Here is an 11,203-nt window from a genome sequence, read left to right as displayed (position 1 = left end):
GAGTTCAGAGGGAATTTCACCCGGCCCTGCAGTTGTCCTGGTCCCCAGGTCGGTCTGGAAGCCTGAACACCTTCCCCTGTAAGCCGGAGCACAAGGCAAGTGCCAAGGGACCGGCAGAGCCTTTGAACACACGTCAGCTTTCTGGGATAGCAGGGTGTAACCACCTGAAAAGGCAGCTCCACCAGAAACAAAGAGGCAGGGAAAAACCCATTCACCCACCCAGCCAGGAGCCAAAGAGGGAGGCCGTGTCTGCAGCCAGGGCTGCACACGCCTTTCCTGGCCGGACAGGACCTGCTTTCTTCCCAGCCAGAGCCTGGGAGGCAGAGAGAGCAGGAGAGCTGCAGAAATTCATTACCTTCCACATGACAGAGGGATCGGTCGGCACCTACCAGAGCTTGACAAGGTTTCCCTCATTGAAGACAGGAAAGGATCACAAAAATAATTAGAGAGATTCCATCTCAGCCAGCTTATGAAAGCACTGACTTTATACACAACGGATTGGCAGCGGCACAAAGATGGATGTGAAAGGCAATGTCAGATCAGAGACAGAAACTCATCAGAAAATGGCCCGGGGCAGATGTTAAAAAATATATACACAGTAAAGGGGGGGGAATAAAAGCAAGAAAGGAAACGACCCTTCTGGTGATTAAAAAAAGGTAACTCCTGGCTGTGGTACAGTGATATGCCCCCTCCTGCCTGCAGAGAGGATCCCTGGTGGAAACTCATCATCTCCCTGTTGAGATCTGGGTTCAAAAACTTCAATTAGAGACAAGCGCTCGCTGCGTTTTGCTGCCTCGAACTCGCTGGGCCTGGAGCCAGGCAGCAGCAGGATTTAAGGGGCCTGAGGACAAACATCAGCTGGAGGATGCTCAGCTGGGCTCCTGGGGCTGCAGGAGGCTGTAATTGGAGAGCCTCAGGCAGCACTGGGGGAGCAGCCGTGCTGCACAAGGAGAGGCTGCTCGCCTGGTGTTAGGCCAGCCGTGCAGGGCAGGACCCTTGGAAGAGTGATGAACAGCTCAACAAATGGGCAAAATGCTTGCAAGGGGGATGGGAAAGGACTGGTTTGTCTAATTAGAAAAGAGGTTTGCTCTTAGTCACCCAGCACAGCGCCTGGGGCTGTAACTCCAGACACTGCTGCAAAGGCTGACAGCTCTCTCAGACAGCGAGCTGTCAGCCTGGGCTTTGTAACCAGAGAGTTTCCACGGGGAAAAACAACCTCTGTGCTCATCACCAGCGGCAGAGGAGAGCCCTTCTGCACCTTCCAACAGCCCAGAGACCCACCGAACACAGGCACTTCAGGGCCACAGCAAACCTCACTGACCCACGAGAGCTGAGAGCTCCCAGTTGTGCAGCAGAATCTGGGGAGTAGGTGCAGCAACAGGAGCCTGCAGCTGTATGGCAAGGCTGGATGCCATCCCTCTCACTGAGGTGGTGACTCTTCCACGGCAGCTGAAACACAAAAGGCAGGAACAGATGAGCAATGCAATCTCTGTCCTGTTGCCCCTGTGGTAGCATTAAAAAACAAACCAAACAACACCACAGAGCACAAGCAGGAGGGATTAAAATATCTTGGGGTTTGCACCATCCTCCTCCTCTCCAGCTTCTCCCAGCTATTCCAGGCCTGTGTTTGCAGTGGGGTTGAGAAAAAGGTGCAGCAGTGGCCCCACGATAAAGAGGGCACCAGTCCAAGCCACTCACAAACAGTGCTTGGCTGCACGGGAGGAAAGCGCTGTGCAGCCCCAAAGGTGGAGCTCAGCTCCCAGTGCCAGCACTCCCTGCCAGCTCCTGGTCGGTGCTCAAAGTGGCAGTAAGACCAAACGTGCCACTCTGCTCACTCTGGAGAGGTTTCCAGGCAGACCGAGCTGCGTGGAAGCCCAATATGAGAACTTGGAGCCCTGCTTCTGCAGGGCTGCAGGTGGGAGCTCACAGCCCAGCTGCAGAGCCACTCCAGCAGCAGAAGGGGACTGCAGCTCGCAGCCTTCCTGCAAGAACAAAACACTTTTATTCCCACAACAAACACCCTGCCCCAAGACTCTGCCTTTCCCTGTCCCCTCCGTGGCAGCACACATCACGTGAGGGCTCAGCAGGGCCGATTTCACTGTGCTGGGGCAGTCAGCCGGGCCTCCTCCCCTGCAGGGCGTAATTAACCTCCTTGAAGTGGGCTGGGACTGGAATCCCACAGCCCAGTGCAGAGGCCATAATCAGACCAACAGAGGAGGAAGAAAGGCCCCCCTCCAGCAGTCTGGGCCAGGCTCCCATCTCACACCCAGGCAACGGAAGGGCAGGTCATGCCATGGGCACGTTTTAACCACGCAAGGATGCTACTTTTGGCCCGAGCAGAGAGGAACCACAAAACCATGGCTATCTTTTCCAAACCACAACGGAGAGCCAGCAGCCAAAATGACGCCTCAAATCTCAGCTTCTATTTCAGCAGCAGCAATTAGAGAGCTGCTCTTTTTGGCTACTCGCTGGACAGTCAGCATCTCAGCTCCCCACCAGCTGCAGTCTGGCCACCCCCCATCGTCTGGTAGCGTGTGAGCCTGCCTCTCTGCTCCCCCAGGGCAGTGGAAGAGGCAGTGTCACAGCCCTGTATAGCAGAAGGGGAATGTTGATGTGCTTCAAGTTATTTCTGCTCATCTACAGCTCTAGATGGACTAGAATAACACATAGCTTGTGTGCCAGGGTTACTCGGTACAGCATCATCTCTGGCTGGGACCTCACAGCAGGAATCTCAGTAGCAGAGCCCCCTACTCACGCTTTACAGCCAGCAGCGTGTTCCCATGGCAGCAGGCTACAGAGGTCACCACGTATGGATGTGTCTCCTCCAGCTGCACAGGCCGTGGCGTTCCTGTCTCCTCATCCTTCCTGCCCAAGCGTCCCCTGGCTCCTTTCCCCCAGGTGCACACCTCACCATCTGCAGAGGGACACAGCTTGCTGCACACACAGCTCCTGCAGCCCTCACCAGGACACGGGAGCTTCAGCCTCACCTGCTCCAATAGCCACAGTGAAGGCATCCCCACAAGCTACCACAGCAACCTTCATGGCCTGGAGCCCCACAACCAGGTGGGGCACACGACTGTTGCGGCAGGAGTTGGTGCCCAGCTGCCCGTGTTGGTTGCTCCCAAAGGTGTAACAGTGGCCAGAAGCTGATGAGAGATGAGAGAAACAACCGTATGTCACCCAAGGATGCACAGAAACCCCTTTTCTCTCTATCATGCTGAGCATCCTGCTCCACAGTGCTCCAAAACTGGGAGCAGGGTGTACTGAGCCTCTCTCAGCTCTTTACCTACAGCAAAGGGAAGCAGGAGGAGGAGGGAGAAAATGCAGTCCCTTCTCAGGGATCTGGGCACACACCTGTGACTGCAGCTGAGTGTGCTGTACCGATATCAGCACACACAATTGGCTCTTGGTTCAAGGGGGCTGACTGGGCACACATGAACACGGTGGCCTCCTCTACCTGCTCCTCTGGGGAAGGTTCCTCTGCTGAGCTGATCCGATCTAGGCCCAGCTTGTTACACCTGCAAAGAAAAAAGCATGGCTCAGAACTGGCTGAATCCAACATCAAATCCTGCTTTAGCATAACTACAGCCCCAGCAATGAGCAGGATCTCACAGAAATGCCTTCTAGAGACTCTTGCTCCTGCTTCAGTGACAGACACAGGAGGGGTCTGGGGAAGCTGCAGGCAGGCTCTGAGCTCTCACAGATCCTCATTTCCCCTACCTGTTGCTCCCACAAGCAAGAATCTGGTTCTTCACTGTGAGGACCATGGAGGAGTCGATGCCGCAGATCACCCTCTGTGCCTCATGCTCTGCTGGGACTGCTACCTGCTGGGGGGAGTTATGGCACTCCAGGGTGCCCAGCCCAAGCCGACCTGGCAGGAAAAACACAAAGCTGTCTCCAAGAACTCATTCTGGGACCTGCCACCATGAAAGGCAGCAAAACCCAAAGTGCAGGGACCTGATCTGCACTGAAGTGGCAGGGACCCACCGAGCCTGGCACATCTGGAGAGAATCACAGGCAAGTAGGGCCAGCAAGAAGCATGGAAACGTGATGGAAAGCATTAGCCCTGTTCTGCTAAGCAGACATCTCTTACCATTATCCCCTCTGCCCCAGGCAAACACCTCCCGTTCATTGGAAACTGCCAGGACGTGAGATGCACCACAGGCCACCTGCACCATCTCGTAGCCCAGCAGGGCCTCCACAATCTTGGGCTGGCAGGGGAAGAGCAGCAGCCGTTAGCCGAGACCTCCCAGCCCGCCTGCCTGCTCCCATCCCTCCCACCCTGCCCCCCCAGCACAGCACAGCACTGGCAGCATCCCAGTTTTCATCCAACACAAACACCAGAGAATTTTTTGTTCTGAACAGTCTTCAAAGGGTTGGGGTTTTTTTTGTGTGTGTGTGTTTTTTTTTTAAAGAGTCGACGTGCACGCAGCACAAAAGATAATGCAAACATCTCTAGGGCGGAAGAAAGCAGCCAGCACCATGGTTTGGAGAGCTGAAGGGTTGGGATTTGCCCCCCTGCCCATTGGGGGAGTGCCAGGGGCGGTTAACGCACGCTCTGAGCAGGCAGGGGCTTGGTGCAGGATGCATTTGGCTCCTCTCACGCAGAGGAGCTGTGAGCCACCAGCTACACATTCATTAGGGTGTGGAGAGACCAGGATCTCCACGCTGTGCCCAGCCCCTGCTGTGACCTGCTGTTAAATCTGACACCTCGCCACATCGAGCCTCAATCTCATTATGTTCTTCAAGTGAAAAGCGCCGTTTGCTGGGACTTGGCTGCAACTCCCAGTTGGTGTCCCCCAGCATTAAACACTGAGCTGCTCTGGACAGAGCAGGCACAAATGAGCCAGCTGACCACAGAAACAAATGGCACCAGTCCCTAGGCTTCAGCTGGCAGCCATCGGCTGCTGTCACATCCGAGGGCAGGAGAGGAAGAAGCTGGAAAGGAGCAACGGGCTCTCAGCCCCACTGCTCCAAGCCAATCGGAAGCACACAGCTCTTCTTTAAATACTGGCTCTTTTGAAAAATAACTTTTCTCAGTGAACCCCGGCAGCTGCAGGCCAAGAGTGAAGCAGGCAGGTGTGTGATTGGAGGCAGGCTCCAAGCTGGGAGCCTGCCAACAGCAACCACAAGGCAGCTCTTGACTTCCCCCACACTCAAAGGGATCATTGTGTAGGGGGGGGGGGGGGCGCCCCCACAGAGAAAGGGGGAGGCCGGTTGGGCCTTTTAAAACCCGCAGTGATAGGGAGAGAAGGGGGAGGGGGGTCGGATGCCAGAGCACGCCTGGGATGCACACCCTGGAGCTGGGACGAGCTGCCTCACGTGGCGGTTAAAGCACAATCCATCCTCTGACTCTGGGGGAGCAGCACGCCCAGCACCCTCACAACAAACCTGGCTGACATCCGTGAAGTTTCCGTGCCCTAAACAGCCATTACTGCCACTGCCAAAAGTCATGATGATCCCCCTGTCTGGAAAGGCAGAAAGAAGCCGTGTTACTGGCACACGTGACGCCCCATAAGGCACACACACAGCCCACAGGGCTGGCCATGGATCCCAGGACAGGCTCTGCCTGGACCCACTGTGACTCATAACTTGCTGGGGGGCCCCCCAAGGCCTTCAACAAACTTCCAGAGAGCAGCAGCCTCGATGCACCACAACGCCTCACCAAACAAACATCAGTTGATAACAGGAAAGCCCTGTGATAACATTATGGCAGCTGTGTACTCAGGAGCTGCAAACTCCACAGTCTGTCAAGGTGCTCAATACATAGGGTGCTCAGCAAGCAGCCGTCCAGCAGAGCAGCAGCAGGAAATGCCATGCAGAGGAAGGACAAACAGACACCTATGAAGTCTGCCATCTGCATATCTGTCATTTACTGCCCCGACCTCCAGCAGAAGGGCAAACAGGGCTCCCAAAGGACCCCTGGGAGGGCTTTGCTCCCCAAGCACAGCCTTGGGCTTGTGTACATACTCTGCTCCCAGCCAGCTTCTGGCCGACTCTTCAAGGGCTTCAGACCCTGCCTTCCTGCAGCAGAGGCTGCAGGAGCTCATAGGCACCCATTCATGCTGCCTTCTTGCTGCAGTGCCAGTCACCATTAATCACTGCTCGTGTCACACTCACAGAGTATGTGACAGAGAAAGGCTGAGTCTCCCAAACGTTCCTTGCACTGCAGGCCCCACTGTGCAAGCCAGTTCTGGCTTCAAGAGACACCACTGCTAGCAGGACAAGGAACAGAAGGTGTCTGTCTGTGCCTTGCCCATACCAGACTGACCTTTGTGACCCAGCTGAGCAGCATGGCATCATGCCTGCAAGCCACAGAGGTCTTCACTTCATCTCAGCCCAGTGCATCTCTCGGGTTCCTCTCTGAACAGGTATCCCAGGCTGTCACACTGGGACACTTCCACAACTTCCCAAGGCAGCAGCTCACCTGTGAGGCAGGCAGTGAAGAGATCCCCGCAGGACACGTGTTTGATGGTCACACCAGACTGGCCCTCCAGAAAGCGGGATACAAACTGAGGCTGCAGCTGCTCAGTGGCTCCTGGCAGAGAAGGGCCTCCTGCAGCACCCATCGGGGGAGCCTGGAGGAGAGAAACCGACCAGCTCCTGTGCCTCGGTGCAGCAAGGGCTGCGTGTGAGAACTAAGATAAACACCTTCCCACAGCTGCCTGTCCCACGTCCCCCATTACTCACCTCCCACATGATAAGCCTCCCCGATTTGGTGACCCCAGCCTTCTGTGTCCTGCCAGCAGACACCTGCACCACTTCGGTGTTCAGCATGGGCAGACGGAGCGGGGTGGTGATCCCACTGCCCCACGTGTAGATGGACGACAGGGGAGGAGGGATGCCTGTCCTGGCTGAGCCACCTCGAACACCTGTGGGTCAAACAGGAATCAGAGCAGATTGTTAACTGTCCTCCCACAGAAAGATAAAGCCACCATCCTGCTGGGTGCCAGCGCAGCTGCTGGGCTGCCAGCAGGGCCAGGCCAGCTCAGAGCACCGGTCCAAGGCTGGCACGGGACTGCTGGGGAGCTCAGTGCCAGGGCTGAGGGAACAGCCCCTTGTGTTTTATCCCAGAGCTGAGGGGAGCAGCATTACAACAACTCTAGCTAATTGTTAACCGATGCCAGCTGCACTGCCCTGCTCAGAGAGGTTCTCCCTTGGCACCCTCCTCAGCTCGTTCCCAGCCTTTACAGTAGAAACTGCAGAAACTTGATTCAAAGGGTCAAAACCTTAAAGAAGCAGCTGGAGAAAGACTGCTGTTTGGTCCCCAGATCTGAGGTCCCTGGGGGCTCCTCCAGTGCTCATGGAAGGCAATATTTCTCAACTTCTTCTCTCCAAACACCTCTCCAACTCCCTGTCATCCAATGGAGAGGGTCCTTCCAAATGGGAGTTGTGTTGAAGGCCCTGTGCCAGCACTCACCCCTGGGCCTGGCACTGCTCACTCGTCCCCCCGTCCGGCTGTGTGTCACTGTTTGCACTGGAGCCAAGGGCTTTTCAGGCCTGCCAAACCAAAATCCAGTCCTTACTGTCAGCTCAGCCCAGAGGTCCTGCAGAGCCCTGTATCGCAGAACCAGGCAGAGCTACAGCAAAGCCACAGCTGACCAACTCACAGAACTGCCTTTGGCAGGTGTTTTAAACCACCTGAGAAAGGGAAGTTGGTGTCAATTTTCTTCCCCCTGAGCTCACAACTCTCCATTTGCAGTTTACTGCTGCCCACACCTGCTGCAGCCACAAGCCACAGAGCCAGGCTCGGCTTGCAGCAGCTGCACATTTGGTAACCCAGCATAGGGTCAGCACTCTATTTGGAGTTTACAGCATAGACAGTGAGCTGGTCTGACGTGTTGTGAGCCGTGGCAGTCCCTCCCAAGGGAGACAAGTGTGGCAGTATCACTTGCCTTCTCATTTTAACGCTTCCTACATCGGTGTAGAGGTTCAGAAGGGGGCGAATGCAGATGGACTGGGCCATAATCTCATTCAGCTGAGGCCGCTTGGAAGGATCCAGGTTGAGCATACTAAGGATGAGCTGGCGCAGGTCAGGGCTGTATCTATCCGATATTGGGGCAAACGTCCCGCTCATGATCTTCAATACTAAGGCAGGAAGATTCTGAACAGAAAACAAAAGAGAGAGATACAATGGCTGGGAAATCAGAAACAAGACCAAGGGGCAAGATGTCTTCAGTGCTGCCCTCTGCCTTCACACCTTCAGGCTCAGAGAGAAGAGTGATCCAAGCACGTATTTTTGCCTCTGAAAGAGACCACAGTTCTCTGCACTACATGTAAACTCTGTCTTGTCTTACCGCAGCTTCAAAAGCCCTCTTGAGGCTGGTAAGTTCATAGAGCACACAGCCCAAAGCCCAGATATCACTCTTCTGGTTGTAAGGCTTCCCTTCACAGAGCTCTGGGGAGATGTAGCATGGAGTTCCCACAACCTAGATGAGACAGATAAATCTACCATGAAGCCATGAAAGGTAAGAAGGAGGAAGGAGGAAGGCTCAGTTTACAGCCCGGAGCACAACCAACCAAAGCTTAGGGGAGCTGTGTGTTTGTGTGGCTGACAGTCTCAGTAAAAACCACGATGATTTGCCTTTCTGGAGGCCTCAGTAACAAAGCAGCACCGTGTCATACAGATGTAGCCCACTGAGAGTAGGCCACTTCCAACCTTGCTGCCCACAGCTGCTTTCCAGAGACTTTCATGGAGCCAAGACCAGTGTTTCCAGCCTGCTGCCATGGTGGTAAATAGCTGCCCTGCAAAGCTGGGCCACCCACCGTGTAGGCTTTACTCTTGCTGCTCAAGATTTTGGAAATGCCAAAGTCTCCAATCTTGACAATCATGCGATGCTTGTCCAAGAGGATGTTCTGAGTCTTCAGGTCACGGTGCAGGATCTGCTTGGTGTGCACGTGGTGAAGAGCCAGGAGGATCTGCACGAAGAAGTGTAGGATGGTGTCCTCATCCAACAAGGAGTTACAGCGTTTATGAATAAACTCTGCCAGCGTGCCTCCTGCAAAGAACAACAAAGGGATATCAGCAAGGGTGGCTGCACAGGGCAGCACGATCTCAGCCTCAAAATAAAGGGATTTAGCTGCAGCATCTTAACAAGACAAGTGCATGGGAAAGAGCATGTCATGGTGGGACACAAAGCACATCCTCCAGTGCTCCTGAGACTATGCAGAGAACAATGGCAGCACAGTTGGTGGGACGAAGGCACAGGGAGAAAGAAGTTGCTGTTGACATATTGTCAAAGGCAGCAGGAAAAAGGAACGCTAAAATTACAGGTCCTGGAGCCCTGTCAGGACACAAACCTTGATGGCAGAACAAGATAAGCCTGTTCTGCAGAAGAGAATTCTTGCAGTCCGAGAGGCCACGTGGCACTGAGAGGCCCCTGTCAAGAAGGGTAGGTCTAAATGCAGGTCTCCTGTGAAACTTTTAACAAGCCCTCATGCAAATCTCAATCTTAAACTCCATAGCAAATCTCATCAGAAATTGCACCTTCCCACGCAGAGCTGTGGGACTGACAGCGTGGCCAAGAGCTGACAAACAAGTGAAACCTAAACCAAGGGTGGATGGTAGCAGGTGTGTCAGAAACCTTTTCATTGCTGTTAGGAGTAGGCACAAGACATAAAACCACAGAATGGCTGAGATTGGTGGGGCCCTCTGGAGATCATCAAGTCCATCCTGCTGCTCAAGCAGGGCCACCTAGAAACAACTGTCCAGACATCTTTGAGTATCTCCAGGGAAAGAGACTCCATCACATCTCTGGTTTACCTGCGCCAATGCTCAGCCACTTGGTTCATGGCCAACTTGGTGCCCAGCAGGACCCACGGAAGCTTTTCTGCAAAAAAAATATAATGGCCACATCTGCTCAAGAAAGCCTTATTTTGAATCTTTGAGGACCCAGAGCGCAACATGGAGCCAAAGCAGCCTGATCCATGAGGAGATGAATGCCCAGCATCCCCTGGACCTGCTGAGGAGCCACTGCCAGGCGTGAGGGTGCATGGGGCCCACCTGGAGCATACTCCATAGCAATCATGAGAGCCTTGTCCTCCAGGAAGTTCTCATAGTACTCGATGACGTTGGGGTGGCTGAGCAGCTTGAGGACCTGGCACTCGTTCTGCGCCGCCAGCCGCTCATCCTTGCTCATCTGCTCCACGGGGATCTGCTTCAGGATGACCAGCTTCTGGTCGGCCTTGCGCAGACACAGGTGCACGATGCTGCAGGGACAGGGCCTCAGTGGGGAGGGACGGGGCCTGGCCACCAGCCCTGGGTGACGCATAGCCCCCGTCTCTCCATGTCACTACGGTAACAGGGCCTGTTACCATCCCAGAGTAGGGTATGATACACCCCCCAACCCCCCCGTCACCACGGCAACAGCCAAGGCCAGGCCTCCACCCCAGGGTGCCACACAGCGGCTGACCCTCGCGTTGCCACGGCAACAAGGCCGAGGCACCCCCGTCGCCATGGTAACAGGGCCTGCGCCTCTCACTTGGGGGGTGCCACAGGCCCGGCGCTGCTCCCCCCCCCCATAGTAGCAAGGCCCCCCCATCCGCCAGGCCCGGTGCTCTCTGGGGCTGCCCTCACCCGAAGGCCCCTCTCCCCACCACCCGGATCCGCTCGTATTTCTCCATCGCTCCCCCTTCTAGGCCCAGGCTCCTCCCGTCTCCATGGAGACGCTTCCGGGTTCCGCTAAGGTGGCCGCGAGAGGACAAAACACTCATTGCGCGTCCGCCTCCTTCCCCCAGTGTTTTGCAGGTCTGCGGGAGCCGCGGCCCCTCTTCAGCCCCACCTTAAAGGCGAGGGGAGTTAATCTGTAACCCGCAGCCCTGCGATGAACGCAGCGAGCGAGCTGCGGGGGCCACGGCCGGAGCTAGGAGCGGGATACCACGGCTGTGTGCGGACAGCAGGGGGGGCTCACACCGGGGCTCTCGGTTCAGCGCTTTGGCTGTGAGCAGGAGCGAGGCCCAAGCCCTGGCTCCGTTCCCAGCTTCTCCCCACATTCCTGGGATGACTGGGGACAATGGGAGGCGGGCGCTGCCCTGGGGGGCCTCCCCGAGGCCGAGACCCCGCGCGGGGTCAGCCACGAACGGGAGGGGGTGGGCGCAGCGCCCTCAGCTCTGTACCCGCAGCGAAGCACGGCCGGGCAGCCCCGAGAATGGGGCAGCCGCATGGGGGGCGGCTGCTCCAGGGCGGGGGATAGGGACAGCACTG

General features: G+C 55.9%; 1 protein-coding gene across 3 annotated transcripts; it reads right to left on the bottom strand.

Annotated features, from left to right (window-relative positions):
• Window positions 1-456: 456 nt before the first annotated feature.
• On the bottom strand, window positions 457-10,648 carry NEK8 (NIMA related kinase 8). Of its 3 annotated transcripts, XM_042879781.1 has the most exons (17): window positions 10,577-10,648; window positions 10,004-10,209; window positions 9,764-9,830; window positions 9,301-9,380; window positions 8,767-8,999; window positions 8,298-8,429; window positions 7,896-8,104; window positions 7,421-7,500; window positions 6,691-6,872; window positions 6,428-6,578; window positions 5,392-5,468; window positions 4,094-4,211; window positions 3,721-3,871; window positions 3,355-3,518; window positions 2,988-3,146; window positions 2,756-2,914; window positions 457-1,449 (listed from the first exon to the last, which is right to left on the bottom strand). In XM_042879781.1, exons 1-17 carry the CDS (start codon window positions 10,621-10,623, stop codon window positions 1,421-1,423), a joined length of 2,244 nt encoding a protein of 747 aa, XP_042735715.1. In that variant the 5' UTR covers window positions 10,624-10,648; the 3' UTR covers window positions 457-1,420. The 3 variants fall into 3 exon arrangements, with proteins under 3 accessions (XP_042735715.1, XP_042735717.1, XP_042735716.1); XM_042879783.1 differs by lacking the exons at window positions 9,301-9,380; window positions 9,764-9,830; XM_042879782.1 differs by lacking the exons at window positions 9,301-9,380; window positions 9,764-9,830; window positions 10,577-10,648 and having other exon boundaries at window positions 10,004-10,286.
• Window positions 10,649-11,203: the final 555 nt, after the last annotated feature.

The sequence above is a fragment of the Lagopus leucura genome, unplaced genomic scaffold (genome assembly GCF_019238085.1).
Source record: "Lagopus leucura isolate 7727_CA_CO unplaced genomic scaffold, USGS_WTPT01 Super-Scaffold_100024, whole genome shotgun sequence".
NCBI lineage: Eukaryota > Metazoa > Chordata > Aves > Galliformes > Phasianidae > Lagopus > Lagopus leucura.
Note: the sequence above shows the minus strand (reverse complement) of the source record. Positions and strands in the feature narration are given on the sequence as shown.

Excerpts from the sequence above, each read along its gene's own strand:
- NEK8 (XM_042879781.1), bottom strand. The coding sequence starts at position 10,623 with ATGGAGAAATACGAGCGGATCCGGGTGGTGGGGAGAGGGGCCTTCGG. Across the intron at positions 9,381-9,763 it reads GTGGCTGAGCATTGGCGCAG|GGGCCTCTCAGTGCCACGTG; the intron begins GTAAACCAGAGA and ends CCTTCTTGACAG. Across the intron at positions 3,519-3,720 it reads CTTGCTTGTGGGAGCAACAG|GTGTAACAAGCTGGGCCTAG; the intron begins GTAGGGGAAATG and ends TTTTCTTTGCAG.